Genomic DNA, 21,025 nt, shown 5'->3' on the forward strand with positions numbered 1-21,025 from the left:
AATTGCCATATATATATATATATTTTATTTTATATTTATATCTCAATCTAAGTAAATATTTAAGAGTGCGGTTATTTATGTTTTTTTGATATATTTTGAAAGTATATTTTATTAAAAAAATTATTAAATTGATTTTTTTTAAATATTTTTAATGTATTAATATTAAAAATAAAAAAATTTATTTTAATATATTTTTAAATAAATATATTTTTAAAAAACATTATATATATCGCTATATCAAACACGCACTTTCAAAAAAAGAAAAATACAGTCAACAAGGGAGACAGAGAGTGAGGGAAGGTGAGAGGTTTGTCTTCAGCTGCTGCTGCTACTAACAATTAATAATAAAAGATTATTTTTCACTCAATTTCTCTCTCTTAATTTGGTGGGTTTTTCCTTTTTTCTGCAGTTAGAGACAACCCATCAGTTGCTGTTACTCCTTCAAGAGACAGAAAGAGAGATAAAGCAGAGATTTTTAGAGAGATGGTGACTTGTACTGAGATGGGATCTCACAATCAGTGTTGCTTAGGCAGCCACTGCCACTATCTGCACTGTTAACTGCACCAACTGTTTTTCCATTGAAATCCTCCAAATCCTCATTTTCCTCCCCCAGGTAATTATCACAAACGCCAATGTCATATCTGCCCATTCTCCCATTTAACTTCTTATTACTATCACTGAATTTCTCTTCGTGTTTCTCCCAAGTTCGATGTTTTGCCTTGTAAAGTTTAGATCTCTTGCATTTCTTTTTGTTGGTTTATTGAAAAACATGGAAATGGGTATTTTTTGTTTTCTTGATTTTGGATACGGGTTTTTTGTTTTTAATAGAATGTTACTATTATATTTGTTTTGTTTGTGGCATATTGGCAATCTGTTTGCATAAAAGTGGAGAGCTTTAGATTTGGATCGTGGTAAGATTAACAATTTAGAGTGTTTTGATGATGAATCAGGATTCAATTGTTATCTGACATAGTGAATATGGTTGATTTTCTCTTTCATGTTTTTTATCAGCCAACATGCAAATGGATTTTTAAGTGCTGACGTTCCATCTTGTCTCTGACCGATGTAATCAATGAATTTTTGCTCAGAAGTTATGAATCTCTACATTGTGGATTGATCTATGGAAATGCTATGAATTGTTTGGAATTAAAAATAGAGCACTATGTTTTATTCCCTGGATTTATGTTTTGAAGTATTCAATTCATGCAATGTGGGTTGATGCAGGGAAATGTTTTGAATTGTTTGGAATTAAAAATAGAGGATATGTTTAATTCCCTGGCTGCTTTTTCTTGATATCATTATGGCCTTTGGTTGTACGGAAAAAACAAAGAACAGAAGTTTTGAGTTGTTAATTTTAATGAGTGCCCTAGTGATTGTGATGAAAAAGAAGAATAATAATTGACGAGGTACCCATCAAACCGTAAAAACTGTAAAGGAGAGTGTTACGTTTTAAGTTTATTTGTTGTAATCTCCTATAAGAGTTGTTGATGAACTTAACAGTAGCGTGTTTGTTGGAGAATGATATGGAATTGACAATCTTAGCTGTTAACGAGGAACCTTTTGATTTACAAATAACAAAATAGTATCTGGATGCCTCTTGGAGAATCATATAAAATTCACAAATTTTGTTATTCATCTTTATTGATTGCAACATTGCAGTGGAAATGCACTCAGGAAAAGATTCGTAGCAAACATAAATGTGTGAGGTTTACAAATTTTTTGTTGTTGTTTTCTTTACTTCATATATCAGACAAATATTTAAATTAAATCATTCCTTTTGTTGAAAAGAAGGCTTTCAGTTTATGATTGCTTATGATGATTAATTCTAATGGTTGAGAAATGAGTAATCACTTCAATTTTCTTTTTCCTGCTTCTTTTTTCAATTTCAGTGGGACTTTGAGAATCGTTTTGACAACTTACTAGTTCATCTTGTGCGTTATTGGGTTTTCTTAAAGAAGCTTGATGGGTTCCAGATACCCATCTCATCGACTGGGCAATGGCCTTTTTGTATCTGGTCGACCCGAGCAGCCAAAAGAAAAGGCTCCAACGATGAGCTCAACTGCCATGCCTTATACAGGAGGTGATATTAAGAAATCAGGAGAGTTGGGGAAAATGTTTGATATCCCTACGGATGGCTCCAAGTCTAGGAAATCTGGGCCAATAACTGGTCCTCCTTCAAGGACTGGATCTTTTGGAGGGGCTGCTTCATTTTCAGGTTCAGTGATGTCAAATGCTGCTCTTCGTGCTGGCTATACCACATCAGGTCCTTTATCCTCTGGAGGCTTGCCTGGTTCAGCTTCACTAAAGAAATCGAGTTCTGGACCACTAAATAAACACGGGGAACCTGTAAAGAAGTCCTCTGGCCCTCAATCTGGTGGAGCAACACGGCAAAATTCTGGATCTATTCCATCAGTCCTGCCAGCGACCGGTCTCATAACATCTGGACCTATTTCTTCAGGACCACTAAATTCTTTTGGTGCTCCTAAGAAAGTGTCTGGTCCCCTGGAATCCACAGGTTCAATGAAATTACACAGCTCCTCCATCAGTAACAACCCAGCTGTGACTACTTTAAGTCAGGATGATGACTATTCTGTGAGGAGGAACTTCCCGAAAACAGTAGTATGGTTGGTGATTCTGATTTTCGTGATGGGATTCCTTGCTGGTGGTTTTATTCTTGGAGCTGTTCACAACGCCATCCTCCTCATTGTTGTTGTGGTTCTTTTTGTCATAGTTGCTGGATTAGTTGTTTGGAATACGTGTTGGGGAAGAAGATATATCATGGAGTTCACTGCTCGCTATCCTGATACTGATCTAAGAGCTGCAAAAAATGGGCAATATGTGAAAGTTTCCGGGGTATGTAGTAGGTGCTTTCATTTATTGTTTTTTATGTGCATGCTTGATATTTGCATGCAACTTTTTTTATTTAATGTAGATTGAGATCTATATTCTTAGTGGTTTCCACTTATTGCCCTGCGCCTTTTTCTCCCTTCTCTACACTTGAATCCAATAATGCTTTAACGACTGTGCATTATACTTTCTAATATCTGTGTCTTGAAAAAATGTATATCGATTTTGAATTTTTTATCTTTTTCTCTTATGCATAATTACGTGATATTGATCAGAATGTTTACTCTCTTGCAATTGCTGAAGGTGGTTACCTGTGGTAATGTCCCTTTGGAGTCTTCGTTCCAAAGAGTTCCTAGATGTGTCTATACCTCTACAAGATTATATGAGTACCGTGCATGGGGTTCAAAACCTGCCAGCCCTGGTCATCGCCATTTTACATGGGGATTGAGATCATCAGAGGTGAGAGAGGCTTTGTATTTTTGATTGCCTGTGCCGCAGTTTCTTTTCCAGAGTAATTTTGCGACTTTGTATCTTTTGAACATGTAGTGTTGAAGAGACTATTCCCTCAAACACACAAAGGATTTTAACACATACACTAGCTTCCTACGAGTTGGCTGGGCTTTTCTTATCCAAATATCTGGATAGGTGCCCTTTTGAAACTGTTATTCCCCTCTTACTAACCAAACCCCCCTTCTGTTGGCAAAAATCCTAGTTATTTGAAACTTCGAACTGAATTTACTCCAGGAGTAGTAAAAAGCAATAGTTATTTGAAACCTTGACCACTATGAGAAACCATAATTCTTCAACCATCAATTATTCCCTGTCTTTCCTGTGTAGGTTACATTCAGAAACAGGGACTACTCTAAACATAGAAAATCCTAGTTTGGATCTTTTATACTAGAAAAGAATATAAACCCACTAAATAAAGGAAAATGATCCTTATTCCTCCTATTTTGATTTTTGGCTGCATCACTTCCCTTTCCTATTTCACTACATTCCATTTTAGTTTTCTATATTTGCGATGATGAATGGACATTTACATTTGGAGCAAGTGTTTTGCCTTGAATTTCCATGTTTTTAAAAGGATATATATTTTTTTTTTGCAGAGGCATGTTGTTGACTTCTACATCTCTGATTTCCAATCTGGTTTAAGAGCACTGGTTAAGACTGGCAGTGGCACAAGGATAATCCCTTTTGTTGACGATTCCTTGGTTGTTGATATTAACCCTGAAAAGAAAGACCTGTCTCCGGAGTTTGTCAGGTGGTTGGGAAAGAAAAACCTTTCAAGCGATGAGCGTTTAATGAGACTGAAAGAAGGGTAAGCTCTCTCCTTGAAGAATTAGGTCATCAAGTATTTTATTTCTCGACGTACCCTTAGGTGGGAGCTTGAACCAGAAAACATGTTAGATGTTTATCATAGTGATTTTTTATAGTCCCCTTGTCAAGGTAAGGCATCATCGTGATTTTTATTAGTTGAGGATCAATAACCATGAACTGTTTTTAGGAATTTTGGATGTTTTGGAGTTTTGAAACTGCAGCCATGGCTATTGCAGGTGCATCAAAGAAGGCAGCACTGTTAGCGTTATGGGGATTGTTCAGAGAAATGACAACATGCTTATGATAGTCGCACCTCCGGAGCCATTGGCAACTGGATGGCAATGGTCCAGATGCATCTTTCCAGCTAGCCTTGATGGTATTGTTTTGAGATGTGAAGATACATCAAATGATGATGTCATACCTGTGTAGTTAGCAGTATCCAGAACCAAAACTTAATTGATTTCCAGATGTGATTGTGGTTTTATTTTTCTGTTAACCCCCCCCCCCCAACATGTTGTATAGATTTCCTTTCCCATTCTTTTAGAACGTCGGTCGGCTCTCGTTAAAAAGCCAACCTCGATTCTTTTTTTTTTGAAAAAAAAAAAGATGGCATTGCTTGATGTGCCCTGAAGTTGAGATCCATGTGTTTTATGATCTTACTAGCAACTATGTCTATTTTGTTTTTTAGAAATGAAGATTCATAATGTAAAATTAAGAGTTTTCATCGATATTGTTGAAAACTAAAATGTTGACTTGAGTGGAATGCTCAAGGGAAAAGCAAACAAGTGATCAACATCCAAATGATGATCTTAATCGGAGGTATTTAATAATTTATGCATGTGGTATTGTTGATTCTGGCCAGTAAGCCCTTGATCAATGTTTCAATCTTTCAGGGTTTGGCTCATCCTCATCGATCCTACTCGTTGTCATTTCCTCTGCGGATCATTTTTTGAGGGCAACATCAGGTGAAATTTATTAAATTCTTCCTAGTATACTAAGGGATGTGTGTTTTAAGATTGTATGAGACGAGAACCTAGGTACAGTTAGTTTTTGTGGCCATAATATGCTTTAAAAATAAAATTTTAAAATTTTTTTATATTGTTTTAATATGTTGATATCAAAAATAAATTTTAAAAAATAAAAAAATATTATTTTAATATATTTTTAAATAAAAATCATTTTAAAAAACAATTCCATTAAATAATATCTTAGTAAGTTTCTTTTGTTTTTATATTTTAAAAGTGTTTTTTAAAAAAATTAATTTAATTTATTTTTTATTTATTTTAAATTAATATTTTTTAAAGATTTTCAAATATTTTGATGTATGAATGTAAAAATAATTTTTAAAAAATAAAAAAATATTATTTAATATATTTTTAAGTAAAAAATAATTTAAAAAACAATTACAATCACATTTCAAAATAAGATGTAAAAAAAAAAAAACTGCATGAATATTGTAGAAAGCAGTGGTTAAACATTCAAATCGAACAAATCAAATTTTAGTTCAAGAGTTTGAAAAATAGAGCAGGTTGTTAACATTATCACCGAATTGTGTTGATTACGACTTGTTGAGATTTGAAGGAAAGGAAGCAATATCTTTTTTCTTTTTTCTTTTTTCTTTTTTTAAAAAAGACTTCAGTCGTAAGAAAACTTAATCGTGTCATGATAATGTCCCTTTCCATTTTAACAAGTTGAGGATGCGCAGGAGACAGGGTTTTGCCCACGAAAAAGAAAGCAATACCAATACAACGATGCACAAAGTCACTGATTACACGTATTTCTGACTTGCCATGCAACAGACAACCAACGACCTACCCTTTTACCAGTACAAGGAGAAGTAAATAACAAGCACCGTCTGATGATGATGATCGTGGTTTGAAAAAATAAATTAACAAAAAAACTAAAAATCATCAAATTTTAAAAGGGTTTTCGGTGGAAGCAAGTATGACTGCGCTACATCGGACAATATGAACAAACTGGACCTCAATTGCCTAGACATGGCATATGGTTGTGTGGTATGTGGTTTTTGTGCCTCGGAGGTCTCACTTTCCAGGTGTGAGAGGAGGAGCGTGAAGTCACATGCATTAAACAAATGTCACAAAAGGAGTGGTCTCATAGGTCTTGTCCTTGATCTTTATGTTCATGAATATCTCACAAGCAAATTTTGCTTTATCATTCCAATTGTATTGGATCATGCTGTCTCACAAATATCCTGGCTTTTGAGATGATCAGACCAGACCAGACCTGACCTAACCTCCCAAAACTCCTACCTTGACCAGACTACTGTTAACTTTTTTTTCTAAAAATGAAAATTTATTTAAGAAATGAGGTGTCCCTAGGTGGGGTTGTTCGTTTGTTTGAGCTATTAACTATCACTGTTGTTGTTGTTAATTACCTAGAATTTTTTTAATAGGGATTAGTATATTCTTGTTTAACGTAAGTGGTGTTTATAAAAAATATTTATCTAGATAAATAAAATTAAAATATTTCCTTTTGAAGAGATTTTGGAGGGGCTTTTTTGCCAGACGAGACAACTCACCAGTTGTCGCGGCTCTCTCAAGTGACACTCACACGCACAAAAGAAGAGAGAGAGAGGGAGAGTCTCATTAAGTAGTTATTAAGTGGATTCATTTTTTAGAGAGAGAAAGAAAGGGGTGGCTCTTTAGAGAGGGAGAGGTTTTGGTTTGGTTAGTACTAGGAGTACCATAAAAATTGTTTTTGTCTTTTGATTCACTTTAGCCGTGTTGTTGTTGTTATTGCTGTCTTCCCATAATTTTCTCCAGATTTCAACAACAACAACTCTCTCAACTGTCTGTTCAGGTATGTGTTGGGAAGAAGAAATATGATTTCTTTTTAATCCTATTTAGACCCTTTTTTTCACTTCTCTCAAAACTCCTGAAAAGGATGATTCTTTTCTTAGATCTCTCCCATTTTCTTGCTTTTTGCTTAAAATGGTGATCTGTGTTTGGTTTGTTTTCTTGATTTGAGCTATAAAGTTGGTTCCTTTGATAGATTTTGATATTTTGAGCGTGCAGATTGTTTTTATTTTTGTTTATTTCTGCACTCTGTTTTTATTGACTCCTAGATTTGCCATTTTTTCGTTTACATATAGTGAAATCTCACTCTCGGTCAAGCTCTTACCTTTTGAAATCTCTACTTTTTTTATTAGATCTCTATGATTTTCATGGTTTTTACTCAAAATGGCAGTATTGGAGTGCTTTATTTCTTAGATTTGGTCTATATATTCTAGTTTTTTAGGTGTTTTGTGATTTACTAACTTAGGATGGAAGGTTAGGTATCTCGCTTTTGGGGTGTGAGGGATTTTAGTTCAATGTCTGCCTGAGGTGGCTGAAAAAATGCTGTAAACAGAAGAATAACTGGACTTTAAACCTAAGCTGTTAAACTTAGAACATTTGGGGTTCCTTGTTTCAGAATTCTTGGTCTTTCCTCGGTTATGCTTAAAATACTGATTTTGTAACTCTTAGTTCATTCATTTGGATGATGGATTTTGGTTCTATGCATAATATATGTCAATAAGTTGCACGGTTGACTTTTATGAAAACAGAACTTGACGGTGCTAATATGTTATTTTGATTTCTAACTCTACAATAGATGTAGCAAATTTAAAATTGTACATTTTTTTTTGTTATTTTGAGGTTCTTTGAGCTAAATTCCTTTAGCCAACCCGGTTCTCTTCTTCTTGCTTTAGATCTTCCATGATTCTATGATATGAGAACGCAATTGAATGGTATTTTGGGAGAACATTAGGATAACCTGGATCTTCAGACCTTTTTCATTGTTGGAGTTTACTTTAGTTTTTTTTTTTTTTTTTTGGGGGGGGGGGGCTCTTATTAGTTATCCCCTCTTTGGTTTGCTTGGTGAGAAGCTGTAGGAATGTAGAAGATAATTTCTAAGGCTCATCCTCAAGAGCATGGCAATGGCTTAGCTAATCTGCTGAGTTTACTGAGATTTGGGATAGTTTTTTCAGTGTGCTCCCGATACTGCATTAGGGATTTTGGCTGTTATTGTTTGGTGATTTGATTTTGGGCAGCTTTCTTGGTGATTGGTTCTTTTGGATTGGTCATCTTCATTTTCTTTACTTACTCGAGATAGGTGTCCAATCAGACTTCTTTGATTGGACACGTAATTGGTGCTCTTTATCTCATGGGTCTTGGCAATTAACTACTGTGACCACCTATGTTCTAGATAGGTGCCTTTTAGGTCATTGGAATCTTTTGTGCTCTTCATGCATTTTTATGGCACGCTGTGCACATTTTGTCTACTAAATTTGTATTTTCTTTGGTTATTAATAGCTCTAAAGAATACGTCAAGAATTGTTTATTTCCAAAGAATTTGTCTAAATACTAAAATGTTTTTTCTTTGTATACGTAGGAGGGCTTTGACCATTGCATCACTATACGCAGTGGTATTTGTTTCATAACATCTCCTGTGGTCTCCTAAAGTATCTAGATGGGTTCTCGGTTCCCATCTCATCAGCTCAGCAATGGCCTTTATGTATCAGGCCGGCCTGAACAGCCGAAGGAGAGGGCTCCAACAATGAGCTCTGTGGCCATGCCATATACTGGTGGTGATATCAAGAGGTCTGGAGAGTTGGGCAAAATGTTTGATATTCCTGTAGATGGCTCAAAGTCTAGGAAATCCGGACCTATAACTGGTGCTCCTTCAAGGACTGGGTCATTTGGAGGAGCTGCTTCACATTCAGGGCCAATCATGCCTAATGCAGCTGCCCGGGCAGCCTATACTACATCAGGTGCTGTATCATCTGGAGGAACTGGTTCAGTTTCATTAAAAAAATCAAATTCAGGACCCCTAAATAAGCATGGAGAGCCAGTAAAGAAGTCATCTGGCCCTCAGTCGGGTGGAGTAACGCCTTCTGGCCGCCAAAACTCTGGTCCCATTCCTCCTGTTCTTCCTACTACCGGTCTGATTACATCTGGTCCTATATCTTCAGGCCCACTGAACTCGTCTGGGGCACCTCGGAAGGTATCTGGTCCTTTAGAATCTATGGGGTCTATGAAAAATCCAGGCTATGCTGTTATTCACAATCAGGCAGTGACTGTTCTTAGCCAAGATGATGACTTTTCCTTCAGAAAGAACTTCCCAAAGCTGATATTGTGGTCATTGATTCTACTTTTTGTAATGGGTTTCATTGCTGGTGGTTTTATCCTTGGAGCAGTCCATAATGCCATTCTCTTAATAGTTGTTGTCGTTCTTTTTGGTGCTGTTGCCTCTTTTTTCATATGGAATACTTGTTTCGGGAGAAGAGCTATCATGGCTTACATTGCACGTTACCCAGATGCTGAGCTACGAAATGCAAAAAATGGGCAATTTGTGAAAATTTCTGGGGTATGTATCTTTTTTCCCCCTAAAATTTGTTTCGGTATGTCAGCTAGTCACAGTTGTGATGAATTTATTTTAACATGTTTATACTCATCTGCTCTTATTTAAGTAGATTTACTTTTTCATGACTCTCCTTTCCGAAGGCCCCCCCCCCCCCAAAAAAAAAAAAAAAAAAAAATCATGCCTGTTTACAAGTTGCAATGCAGATTTCTGCATGTCATTAATTGTCACTGATGTTTTCAAAATGTAATGAAGAGTTTGTATTCAGTTCAATGCATATGATTTGCAAAGGAAAGCTAATCTTCATTCAAAATAATTTCAGAACCAAAATTATGTATATAGAAGTGGCAATGGGTATCAACTGGAAGTGAAACATAACTCCCCATTTTTTTGTTTTATTTGTGTTTAGAGGTGAACTTCCAGGGATCTGTCTGAGTGTGCGCACTCACATTGCATAATCATAAGCAGTTTAGCATTCACTGCTCAGTTAACTCTGCATTGGTTTATAACCTGATGGATGTGTGACAATGCTTGATCTTGCATACCTATGTAATATAACTAGTGACATGAATCTGTTTCGGCAGAAGGATATTGTTCTGGGAGGAGTGGGCAGATGAGGGTTAATACTTAATATACTGTTTTTCTCAAGTACATTTTTGATTGACGGGGATGGAATTTCTTTACAGTGCATGTCTTCCAATATGTTTGGAGGCACTGGTTATGTTGTTTTAGTTATTGATTACCAATTTTTTATGCTAAAGTAATTCATATACACGACTATTGTGTTTTTAAAGGTGGTCACCTGTGGTAACGTGCCCCTGGAGTCATCTTTCCAAAGAGTTCCTAGATGTGTATATACCTCCACGAGTTTGTACGAGTACAGAGGATGGGACTCAAAAGCAGCCAACCCAACTCATCGTCGTTTCAGTTGGGGTCTCAGATCATTAGAAGTGAGTGATTGAAATATTGATTAGATAAATTTTGATGGACTCTATCGTGCATGTAAGTAATTGGCACATCTCTTAGGTTTTATGGAAATTTTTGTTATCCATTAGTGTTTACTGTAAATAGATTGTTTTCTCATTTTAAATTTTGTATAACTTGGGAAATATCTTATACATTTCACCTCATGCATGTAGACAAAAATGGTGATTGCTACAAATTGTCTCTGCTTCAGGCTGGTGGCCATGAATAATCTGCATTTTTCATTTTTCTGGAGAATGTCTGACCTTGTTATTGTTGCCAACAACATCTTTTCTGCTTACCATGTTTAGTTGTTTTGCTTTCTTTTTATTTGGCTCTTGGATTGGTTGTAATGACATATCGATTCAAGGTGCCCATTCATGCCACTTTCTACTGATTGATGTGCCCGTTGATTATAGATTATTTTATTGGGTTTTGAGTTTTTACTGGAAGTTCTCTAAATTTTCTATTTCACAGAGGCGTGCAGTTGACTTCTACATTTCTGATTTTCAATCTGGATTGAGAGCATTGGTTAAAACTGGCTATGGAGCGAGAGTGACTCCTTATGTTGACGATTCCCTTGTCATTGATGCTAACCCGGGTGCTGAAGAGCTGTCTCCAGATTTTGTCAAATGGCTGGGAGAAAGGAATCTTTCAAGTGATGATCGAATAATGCGAATGAAAGAAGGGTAAATGATTTCTTTTTTTGATGTTCTTACTTTCACCATAGCTCTTGGTCTATGCAAGCTTATGTGCCAGTACAAACTCTCTGTTTTTTGTTTTTCCTCATTTGTAATAAGGATTTTCTGGGACACACCTAGTCATATTCAGGAATAGTTTTCGGGGAGGGGAGGGAAGAATTACTGATCGAGAGGGAAAGGAAGACTGTGCTCTCGCTTATTTAGATTTGCAAGGAGGGGGATGGGAATTAAACAATCTTTTGTTTGGTTAGAAGAGGGGACGGAGCTGACCAGTATAACTTACAAGCTACTTTGTACCCTTGTCAAACAGTTTTTCTATAAAAATAATAGGGTGTGCAGTCCAAGAATTCTAGTTTTTGTTTTACCCTCGATTAGAGATGGTAGCTGTTCAGTATCTTTCAGGTCCTCATGTCTTGTACCTTTCCTGTTATTATATTAGTTGCTTTCGATGAGTTGCATGTAACCAGGAATAACTGAAGATGTTTTATGTGTAGGTACATCAAAGAAGGAAGCACTGTTAGTGTAATGGGAGTTGTTCAAAGGAATGACAACGTGCTTATGATCGTCCCTCCCCCCGAACCGATTACAACTGGGTGCCAATGGGCCAAATGTATTTTTCCAGCTAGCCTCGAGGGTATTGTTTTGAGATGCGAAGACACTTCAAAGAATGATGTCATACCTGTGTAATAGCTTGTGCTGTAGACTCACTTTGGGATTCCTTTTCTTTTCTCTTTTCCATCTAAATATCGATGGTGGTGGAAGTGATATGGAGGTGGCATTGATGATTGTGATAGACTGGTGGTGGTGTTTTCTTCTTTTCGGTTTCACTAGGTGTATAGTTTTAAGTGTTTTCTGCCATCTTTTTTTCATTTTTTTTTAACCTAGGTCTTGAAGGTTGTGATGGGGGTTGGGTTTGATATATTGTAGAGAATTTTACATGCTTGAGGCAGCGGATTGAGATTATGATAAATAGAAAGAAAAATGTTGTGAGATATTAGTATATTTTCTCAAAGCAGAGATTACTTTGTTGTTTACATGGCAAGTTGTTAATCATATCAATTGAGCTTCTTGAAGATTCTTCCTCGAGCGATTAATATCTACAGTATCAGTCTGGAAGACTCAAGCTTCTGTGTGTTGAAGAGAGCATGCTTAAGCTTTCAATGGTCTGTAATATTGTACTCGTTGCTCTTCTTACATCCTTTGGATCCTTTTTCCATAAAAAATCTATGTTCAGGAGTTAAACTACCGTGTAAGAATGCTGCGCATCTCTCAATCTATTAAGTCTGTGCGAACCTCTTTTCTCTGTAAGTAGGATTTAATTTTTCCTGTTAGTAAAATCAGAAATAAGACTTGCATAATCCAACTCTCCTTTAAGTTATCCCGAGCATTAAATCCTATGCGATTAATTGTGTTCTTAGCAATGAAATTAGATCATAAAGACGTAGAATAGTAATCTTTTTTTATTCTTGTTATCATGAAAGGCTTGGGCAAGATGGCCCAGGTGGTCCTTGTCCCGTGTTCTTAAAATCCATATCTCCTCTCATAGCCCTTAAACCCGGTTCAACATGTTCATTCGAAAAACTAAAACTAAAGAGTTAATTCGGCCACGCGTGTTGAAAACGCAATTGATCAAAACGAATATCTTTTCTGATTTCTTATTAAGAAATAAAAGTGAGTTAACTCAGTGATTAAATAGTTAATCTAATAATTAATATCCTTTATATAATTCAATAATAATTCCAGGAGTAACCTTTACATATGAACATGTCAAATCATACCTCTTAATTACGAGGCATCTCCTTAAAATATCTTAATGGATTAACTCTCTTAAGAAGAATTTAATGGAGTAAATTAACTTCCCATTAATGGAGGGGAGAGATTAACATGATGCTGATTTGTTGAGCGTAGTAAGTCAGAGTTATTATAGAGGACCTAATTGAAAACAATCCAATAGATAGATCTCCTTTCTTGCCCAAGCCTAAAAAGAAACTAATATAAAATGAACCGACATCCGGTTGTCATCTTCTGTCTCTCAAGATCTCTCCTTTTTCTTGAGAAAGATTACAGGTCAGAATTTTACAGAGACACAAGGCTCCTACTTCACCTTCTGTGTTAAGCTTTTTATCTCTCCAGAGCTAAATGTGCATGCACATATAAATATACAGAGGGAGATGGTAAGGTCATCAGGGAAGCAAAAATCAACAAAACTGGTCATAGTTTGTGTGGTTCTATTAGGGTTTGGCCTGATTGGTGATTATCTGTGGGCATCTTCTCCACATTTTGCTTCTTCCTCTTATATATCCAACCGGGTTCCTCCTAAATATCCTCAATCCAATGTAATAATTCCAAAACAAGAACCGCATCTTGCTGACACTAAACCCCAAAAAATAAAGGTACGATCTTTTTTGCTTTACTTACAATTTTAGCACTGCCCATTCGAGTGTTTTTGCAGTTTCGGAGCTTTTTTTATGGTTATGGGAGTAATGTAGGAAAAAGTTGAATGCTTTGTTGTTTATTACTGTTGTTATGGTGGGGGCTGATAAAGCTACAAGTTTTTTGGTTCAATTTAGGTTTGTAGCATAATCCATTTATGTATTGCCCGTTTGCTTTGTGTTTATAGTGAAATCCCGGATGTCTAGGAAAGGTTAAGAATAGTTATTTGTTTGTTTGTTTATGTGTGCAGGTAGATGGTGTCCATGATCGATCCTTATCGGCTACATTTGCTGATTTGCCTGCACCGGAACTGAAATGGGAGAAAATGGCTAATGCACCCGTGCCTCGGCTGGATGGGGCTGCAATACAAATTAAGGATCTTCTATATGTTTTTGCTGGATATGGAACAATTGATTTTGTGAGAAACCTTTTCCACCTCTTCTACTATTCTTGTTCACTATGGTTTGACTTTGCGTATGTATTTGCTAATTTTCTAGGTGGAACTTCTCTTGGAATTAACAGGTGCATTCACATGTAGATATTTACAATTTTACTGGTAATACCTGGGGAGGGAGATTTGATATGCCTAAAGAAATGGCTCATTCACACTTGGGAATGGTCACAGATGGGAGATACATTTATGTTGTCACTGGACAATATGGTCCTCAATGCAGAGGGCCTACAGCTCGTAATTTCGTGCTAGATACCGAGACAAGGAAATGGCAGGATTTACCTCCTTTACCAGTTCCTAGGTATGTGCACGTGTCAAAATAGTTTGAAATGAACTTTAAATTGTGTGCAAGACATTGGCTGATCTTGCAACAGCATAATTTGACTGTTTGTTGATTTTTCTTTGAGAAATGGATTATCTTATGCTTTTTGCATAGTCATCTGCCTTATCTTGGTGGTTCTTATTCTGAATTGAAATGCAATGTGTCAGTGATGGAATGTACTGGTGGCTTTAAATATTTGAAGCAAAAATTAGTTCATGCTCTGTATTTTTTCCTTTGCTCTTTGGTAAATGGTTCTGAACTTTAATGTAATAACACTCAGATATGCACCAGCAACTCAACTTTGGAGAGGTAGACTCCATGTGATGGGTGGTAGCAAGGAAAATCGGCACACTCCAGCATTAGAGCATTGGAGTCTTGCTGTAAAGGATGGGAAAGCATTGGAAAAGGAATGGAGGACTGAGATACCAATTCCTCGTGGAGGACCACATCGGTTTCTGGCCAATCTTAGTCTTATTATTTCCGCATTTAGTTATGTTGTTTGGTTTGGAATGAATTCCCAATAGGCTATTACAGTTTCACTAATAAAACATTTTATTGTTGATAGTGTTTCTGTCAATCAAGTGATCACAATTTGTAACCATCCAGTGAAATGACCGAGGAAATAGTTCACAACTGAAGCTTGTTTAGGTTTTTAATTTATGCGTCTATGCAGGGCTTGTGTCGTGGTTAATGATCGACTTCTCATTATCGGTGGTCAGGAAGGTGATTTTATGGCCAAGCCAGGATCACCTATTTTCAAATGCTCTCGTAGGAATGAGGTATATTGACTAGTGATCTTTATATCCAAATCCTATATGACTTCTTCTGTAGATTGCATTGACATTCTCTATCCAAGCTTTTAAGTAGTCCCCTAAAACTTTTTCAAGTTTTCTTGGTTTGCTCATGTTTCACTTGTCTTTCAATTTTATATGAAATAGAACTTAATATGAAACGGAAAATAAAAACATGATGTATCATTGATTTGGTGATTATCTTGTATCATTAAGCTTTATAAGTTTGTTTCAGCTATGCTCAATCTCCTTTATTTGTGTAACCAACCTTGAGACTTAATGTTTATATTTTTGAATTAACTTTTAGGTATATTATCACTAAAACATTCCATGTTTATGTTGTAACTCGGAGAAATTTGTCTTCACATCCCTTCTCTCTTTCCCTCTGCTTTTATTTAATGGTTTTGGCTCATTATGAGTCTTTTGTTGTTTCAGATAGTATATGATGAGGTCTACATGCTGGATGATGAGATGAAGTGGAAACCTTTATCTCCTATGCCAAAGGCTGACTCTCACATTGAATTTGCTTGGGCAATTGTTAATAATTCCATTGTTATTGCTGGAGGCACCACTGAAAAACACCCTATAACTAAAAAAATGGTCCTGGTTGGTGAAGTCTTCCAGTTCAACTTGGATACACTGGTATGAAATTTATGTTTCTTATGTGCTTCCATACTAGTTTGGCATCAAGGCTTGGTTGTTGTTTTTTGGATGTTCTCCCAGACAATTTACATAACCCAACATATTTCTACACGACAAAGTACCTGCAATTTACACAATGCCCCAGGTGTAATCTGTAATGGGTTTTGTACATAACCCTACATATCTCTATACATGTGTTAAATGCTTGTGCATACACTTCAAGACGCACACATCCATTTCTTGTCTGGTTGCCGCCACTGGAAGGTTATTGGCTCGCTGCTTTCTAGTTGCTTTCATCTTCCTGTTTTGAATGGTTTTTTGAACTTTGAATTGAAATTCTCCAAAGATTTGATGACATATTATAGACTCCAGTATGCATTCTCTATTTGTTAAATCTTAGGCTCTATTCTTTTTTCCTGGTGGAAGGCTTTGTACAGGAACAGCCCAATAATTGGTTGAAATCTTTGTTCGCTGATAGTCAAGAAACTTCAGATTTAATTTATCAAAGTGTGGAGATTGATTCGGTAAATGATAGCATTGTATTTGGAATTGGATTTGTTCAGATTACGAAGATTTTAAGGAATACCTTGAAAGTATTGTCAGAGAACAGCTGATGTGATTTTTCTGTTATCCTTCTGACCCCAGAAGGACAAGAAACTTTTCCTCCCCGTGTTTCATGATTCGGGTCACTGCTACCTGAACTTGACTGCCCTATCAAGCTTTGTTGACCAAGAATAGCAATGAATTAGTATTGGTTCAGGTGAACACCAAAATCTAGAAGTGATAAGAACCTGATCATTTTCACAATCGGTTTGTGGCAGCTTCTACCGTGCCATGTGCTTGTGTCTCCCAAAAGTCCGTTAGAAGTTTGTCATGTTAATGCCTGCCCCAGAATCTGACAAACTTTTGTCATGTCATTGCAGTCACAACAATATACAATATGGATATCTAGATCACATTTTTTTAGCTGCATTAACCCGTGCCTTTTTTTCTTCTCCCCCCTCTGTAAATTGATTTCTGTTACAACGGATGGTATTATATAACTTGTATTTTTATGTCATAAATGCCTGCAGGCATGGTCAGTAATCGGAAAACTTCCATATCGTGTCAAAACTACACTGGTTGGATTCTGGAACGGATGGTTGTACTTTACATCAGGACAGCGAGATAGAGGACCAGATGATCCAGCTCCAAAAAAAGTAATTGCAGATATGTGGAGAACCAAACTGAAATTGAACTCATGACCGATATCTGTTTCTTCTTTGGTAGGATAGCCCCTCCTATGTAACCAATTGATGTCTCATCATCAAGGCAAATATTTATCTGTATCATTCTTCCACACATTTTTGTGATTTTTGTCAACATTTTTTACTCCCCAGTGTAAGTCAAGGAATGAGGGAAGTAGCAATTCTTCCCGATGTGTTGTATCAGCTTGAGAATATACTTCACTGTAACATGGAAAGCGCATTATTAGATTTTATTTCTGGAAAAATAATAAAAATATGTGCCCTTTTCAATCCCATCTCTGGCTTCAAATTCTCGTGATTACAAGTATTTGATGAACGCGCACCTTCGTCTTTCAACTGTCGAAAAGAATGTTTCTTCGATGCGTGAGATTATGGCTGGGTGGTCTGGTGACCAGCGTAAAGCATGGTGATCAAGATAATGCGTGTTTGGCGGCTAAAACATAGTTCCTTGAAAATTTAAAATTTAATTTTACTTAAAATTATTGTTTTTAGATCGGATGTTAAAAGTAAATTTTATAAAATTAAAAGAATGTTATTTTTAAATAAAAAATTATTTATAAAACAATCACTATAATAACTTCAAGACATAACTGCAGGGAAGTCTAGGATTTAAGTCCTATTCTTGGATAGTTTGTAAGGTTTATAACTATTGAGTGTCAACAAGTATGGGTTTTTTTTTTTTTATTATTCTTAACAAAAAGCAAGATCGATTTTCGTCTATCAAATGACATGACCTGAAACAATCAGTCCAAACTATGGAGGGCTAATTGAGCTAGTCCAAAAGGACTCATGAATACTCACTCCACTGCTTTAGTGCTTGGAGACTGATTTTATAGAAATAATAAGTTGACGGAAAAATGAGGCCGAGGCTGATGATTGTCATTCTGATCCTGGAGGCAGTGACTCAATATGGATCACTTCCATGGCCTCCCTCAAGATTTGTCTAAAATAGGCATAGTCTAGCATTATTCATATTTTATTCATGAAACATGTACAAAGCAGATGATTGAGCTGCATGAGGGCTACCATCTACAGGGCTAGGAATTATGGCCTTTTGAGTGATCATTTGGAAACACTCTTATGTTAACTCAGCACCTTACTGCTCCTGTTTCCAGCTCAAATTTTACCAGAAAGAGCTCCCCATCAAACCTCAACTCAGATGCTTCGGCAGGGTGAAGTAAGCTATCCACCATTCCACCAAAAACGTACAAGCGACGCCCTGAATGATCTGCACAGGCTCGATGGAATGATCTGCAGTTGGGTTTATAACCCTTTGCCTTGAGCCTTCTCCACATATTTGCTTGTAATCCCCTTGAATTTAATGGAGTTGACTGCTCTTTAATTGATGGGATCTTACTAACATCTAACACCCAAAAATCTCCCTTCCTGTGTCTCTGTGAATCTTCACCTCCATAGATTAGCAGCCGACCTCCCAAAATTAGTGTGGCTGAGTGGCCAACTCGCGGGAGGGAGACTCCTTCAGGTATGTCTTGCAAATTATAGAGCATCTGTACCCACTTGAGTTGATCCTCAGACGCTTGCAAGAGCCAGACATCATGCAGCACATCATACCCCAAACCTCTTCCTCCAAATAGAACAGTTCCTGTTCCTTCGATACATGTCAATGTGTGTCCTGAACGAGGTGGAGGTGATGGATGAGCCACCAGCTCTATCCACGTTCCAGAACAGAAATTCTCTGAAAGTTCTAGAATCCAAGTATCTCCCAATCTAAGGCCGTACAATCCAATGCCTCCATGGATGACCATTGTCCTTTTATCAATGCAACAAGCAGCATGAGCCCCACGGGGTGGTGGTGCTACGGAGCTCACATCAAGCAGCCTCCATGACAATGTTGTTATACCAAGGTTCTCACCAAGTACTACTTGCCCCACCCATGTATCATTTTGACGCATCCCACGATCATTAATTCCTCCAAAAAGCACAAGATTTTCGCCAATGACGGCGCAAGTATGCCCAAATCTCCCACTCGGAATTCCTGAGGTAACCTTCTGCCATTTTAGCATTCTTTGAAAATCTTTACCTATGTATGCCACCCATGTATCATCGAGATCTCGCCCTGCGAAAAAGACCAACACAACAAAAACAAGAAATGGTTATACACCGAAGCAATTTGACATAAACAGGTAAAAATAAATAAATGCAGAACAGCTTCAGAAAAATCAAGAGAATGATGATCGTTCAATTATTGTCCATTTTCACTAAAAGTTTTCCCGATGGGGCCTGCTGAAATGATTCAACCATCCTTCCACAATATAATTATAACTCAAACTGCTAATAAATATTGGAATATATGAACAAAGTGGCATTGTGGGATGTGTTTTCCATTTCACAGTGCAGGAAGCGAAAACGGATGCTGAGATTGATTAGCTTCTGGAATTGACGCCTTTACTAGTTGCAATTACTTTCAAGTTCAAGGATGAGGGTCACTGTACTTTATCAGAAATGGACAATTAAATTGATTCTAATGAACGTTTTTTACTGGAAAAGCAGCAGCAGAAAACATTGTGGAATAAGTAGATCATTGCTGCCATACAGTAATCTGGTTGCCAAAATGGGCACTCAAGAAGCATTATAAGAAGTGGGACTACTGCATTTGCAGATAGCTAGCAAGAAAGAAACCACATCATCACTTCACAATATCTTGTATGTTAAAAAATTTAGCAGAGGAGCATGCTTTAGGCTATAATGCTGCACAGACACATGTAGTTAAATTTATAAACGTAGAAGGCAGCCAGAAACTTATGATGCATAACTTAACTCAACTCAACACAACGAATGCTCGATTTCAAACTTACCAATATATTGAAGCCATGATCAAGAAGCAAGAAAATTCTCAAGCAATGAAACCCTAATCCATGGTTAGTTGAATCAGGAACACTAGAAATCTGAAGGCAGAACTAATGAGCAGGCATAAACTAATATAAACATCACTTTAGCATCCTTAACCAGCAAATCAAACAGTGAAGCATCACAGACGCACACGGGCACATTTAAGAAACATAACATAATAAGAGATTGGATTTGGGAATCATAACATCTAATCAAATGAAAGATAGGCTGACCTCCTTCACGGCCACCACCAAACAAGACCAGGCAATCAGATACAAAGTTGAGAGAGTGAGAAGCCCTGGGAGTTGGGAGCATCAAGTCACTATCTGGGTCAGGCAGTTTATGGCAAGAAAATGAGTCAAGCTGAGACACCTGCTTGTATAACCTCATCCATGGCAACTGCTGATTGTTGTTGGTATTGATAGAAGACTTGAAGGCATCCACTGATGTGGACCCCCACTCCCTCCTGCATATGGACTCCCACAGTGTATCAGAAGTTGTTAAGGACCTGAACCTTTTGCAAGTCATGGCAAAGGAGATAAGTGAATCTACAGGAAGCAGAAGCATAATTGTGAAGAGATGGTCATCAGCCAGCTTAACTATCGGTGATGCTGATGATGATCCAATGTTGCTGCTTCTAGGAGTACTCTTTGCCATGAAGAAAGTAGCCATGCTTGTTGTTTTGTAGGATAGTCCTGACTTATGTTTTTTTAAGATGTAAGGCTATGGTTATTGGAGCAACTGAGGTATGTGGGATTGTGTTGGACAGAGGGTAGGGAGAAACAAAACATAGTTCTGAAATGGTCTGGTGTTCATGTCATGTCAAAGAATGAAATGGTGAAAAATATGGAAGATGGTAAATTCAGTAGACTTGAAAAGAGATAGATCGTGGATAGAAAGATAGGTGATGAGGGGAGCCCATTTCTTTTGTCTGGTACATGAAATGATGAGCAACCTTCATTCTCAACTGTTCCTTGCCACCATGTCATTTTGAAGACAAGGAAGCCAAATGACAAATAGAGACCTTTGTCTATATCTTCTCGCTTCATCTTCTACTCTCTTATCTTTTTTTTTCCTGAATTTACTGTGTGAGTCCAAAT

General features: G+C 36.9%; 4 protein-coding genes across 7 annotated transcripts; 3 read left to right on the plus strand and 1 right to left on the minus strand.

The window, feature by feature from the left end:
* Positions 1-206: 206 nt before the first annotated feature.
* Positions 207-4,800, plus strand: LOC7490850 (uncharacterized membrane protein At1g16860). Of its 4 annotated transcripts, none has more exons than XM_024607894.2 (6): positions 207-300; positions 410-613; positions 1,890-2,853; positions 3,151-3,306; positions 3,954-4,165; positions 4,401-4,800. In XM_024607894.2, the coding sequence occupies exons 3-6, from the start codon at positions 1,963-1,965 to the stop codon at positions 4,591-4,593; spliced, it is 1,452 nt and encodes a 483-aa protein (XP_024463662.2). In that variant the 5' UTR covers positions 207-300; positions 410-613; positions 1,890-1,962; the 3' UTR covers positions 4,594-4,800. The 4 variants fall into 4 exon arrangements, with proteins under 4 accessions (XP_024463662.2, XP_052311435.1, XP_024463661.2 ...); XM_052455475.1 differs by having other exon boundaries at positions 1,956-2,853; XM_024607893.2 differs by having other exon boundaries at positions 239-307.
* Positions 4,801-6,734: 1,934 nt separating this feature from the next.
* LOC7497781 (uncharacterized membrane protein At1g16860) lies at positions 6,735-12,183 on the plus strand. The gene is made up of 5 exons (XM_002310894.4): positions 6,735-6,984; positions 8,557-9,531; positions 10,320-10,475; positions 10,966-11,177; positions 11,684-12,183. The coding sequence occupies exons 2-5, from the start codon at positions 8,635-8,637 to the stop codon at positions 11,874-11,876; spliced, it is 1,458 nt and encodes a 485-aa protein (XP_002310930.1). The 5' UTR covers positions 6,735-6,984; positions 8,557-8,634; the 3' UTR covers positions 11,877-12,183.
* A 936-nt stretch (positions 12,184-13,119) lies between these two features.
* On the plus strand, positions 13,120-17,350 carry LOC7497782 (kelch repeat-containing protein At3g27220). Its single transcript, XM_002310895.4, has 7 exons — positions 13,120-13,582; positions 13,873-14,040; positions 14,145-14,374; positions 14,676-14,846; positions 15,069-15,174; positions 15,622-15,828; positions 16,902-17,350. Exons 1-7 carry the CDS (start codon positions 13,361-13,363, stop codon positions 17,070-17,072), a joined length of 1,275 nt encoding a protein of 424 aa, XP_002310931.2. The 5' UTR covers positions 13,120-13,360; the 3' UTR covers positions 17,073-17,350.
* Positions 17,351-17,921: 571 nt separating this feature from the next.
* LOC7497783 (F-box/kelch-repeat protein At1g51550) lies at positions 17,922-20,961 on the minus strand. The gene is made up of 2 exons (XM_002311869.4): positions 20,159-20,961; positions 17,922-19,152 (listed from the first exon to the last, which is right to left on the minus strand). The coding sequence occupies exons 1-2, from the start codon at positions 20,595-20,597 to the stop codon at positions 18,164-18,166; spliced, it is 1,428 nt and encodes a 475-aa protein (XP_002311905.1). The 5' UTR covers positions 20,598-20,961; the 3' UTR covers positions 17,922-18,163.
* Positions 20,962-21,025: the final 64 nt, after the last annotated feature.

This window comes from Populus trichocarpa, chromosome 8 (assembly GCF_000002775.5).
Source record: "Populus trichocarpa isolate Nisqually-1 chromosome 8, P.trichocarpa_v4.1, whole genome shotgun sequence".
NCBI classification, from domain to species: domain Eukaryota; kingdom Viridiplantae; phylum Streptophyta; class Magnoliopsida; order Malpighiales; family Salicaceae; genus Populus; species Populus trichocarpa.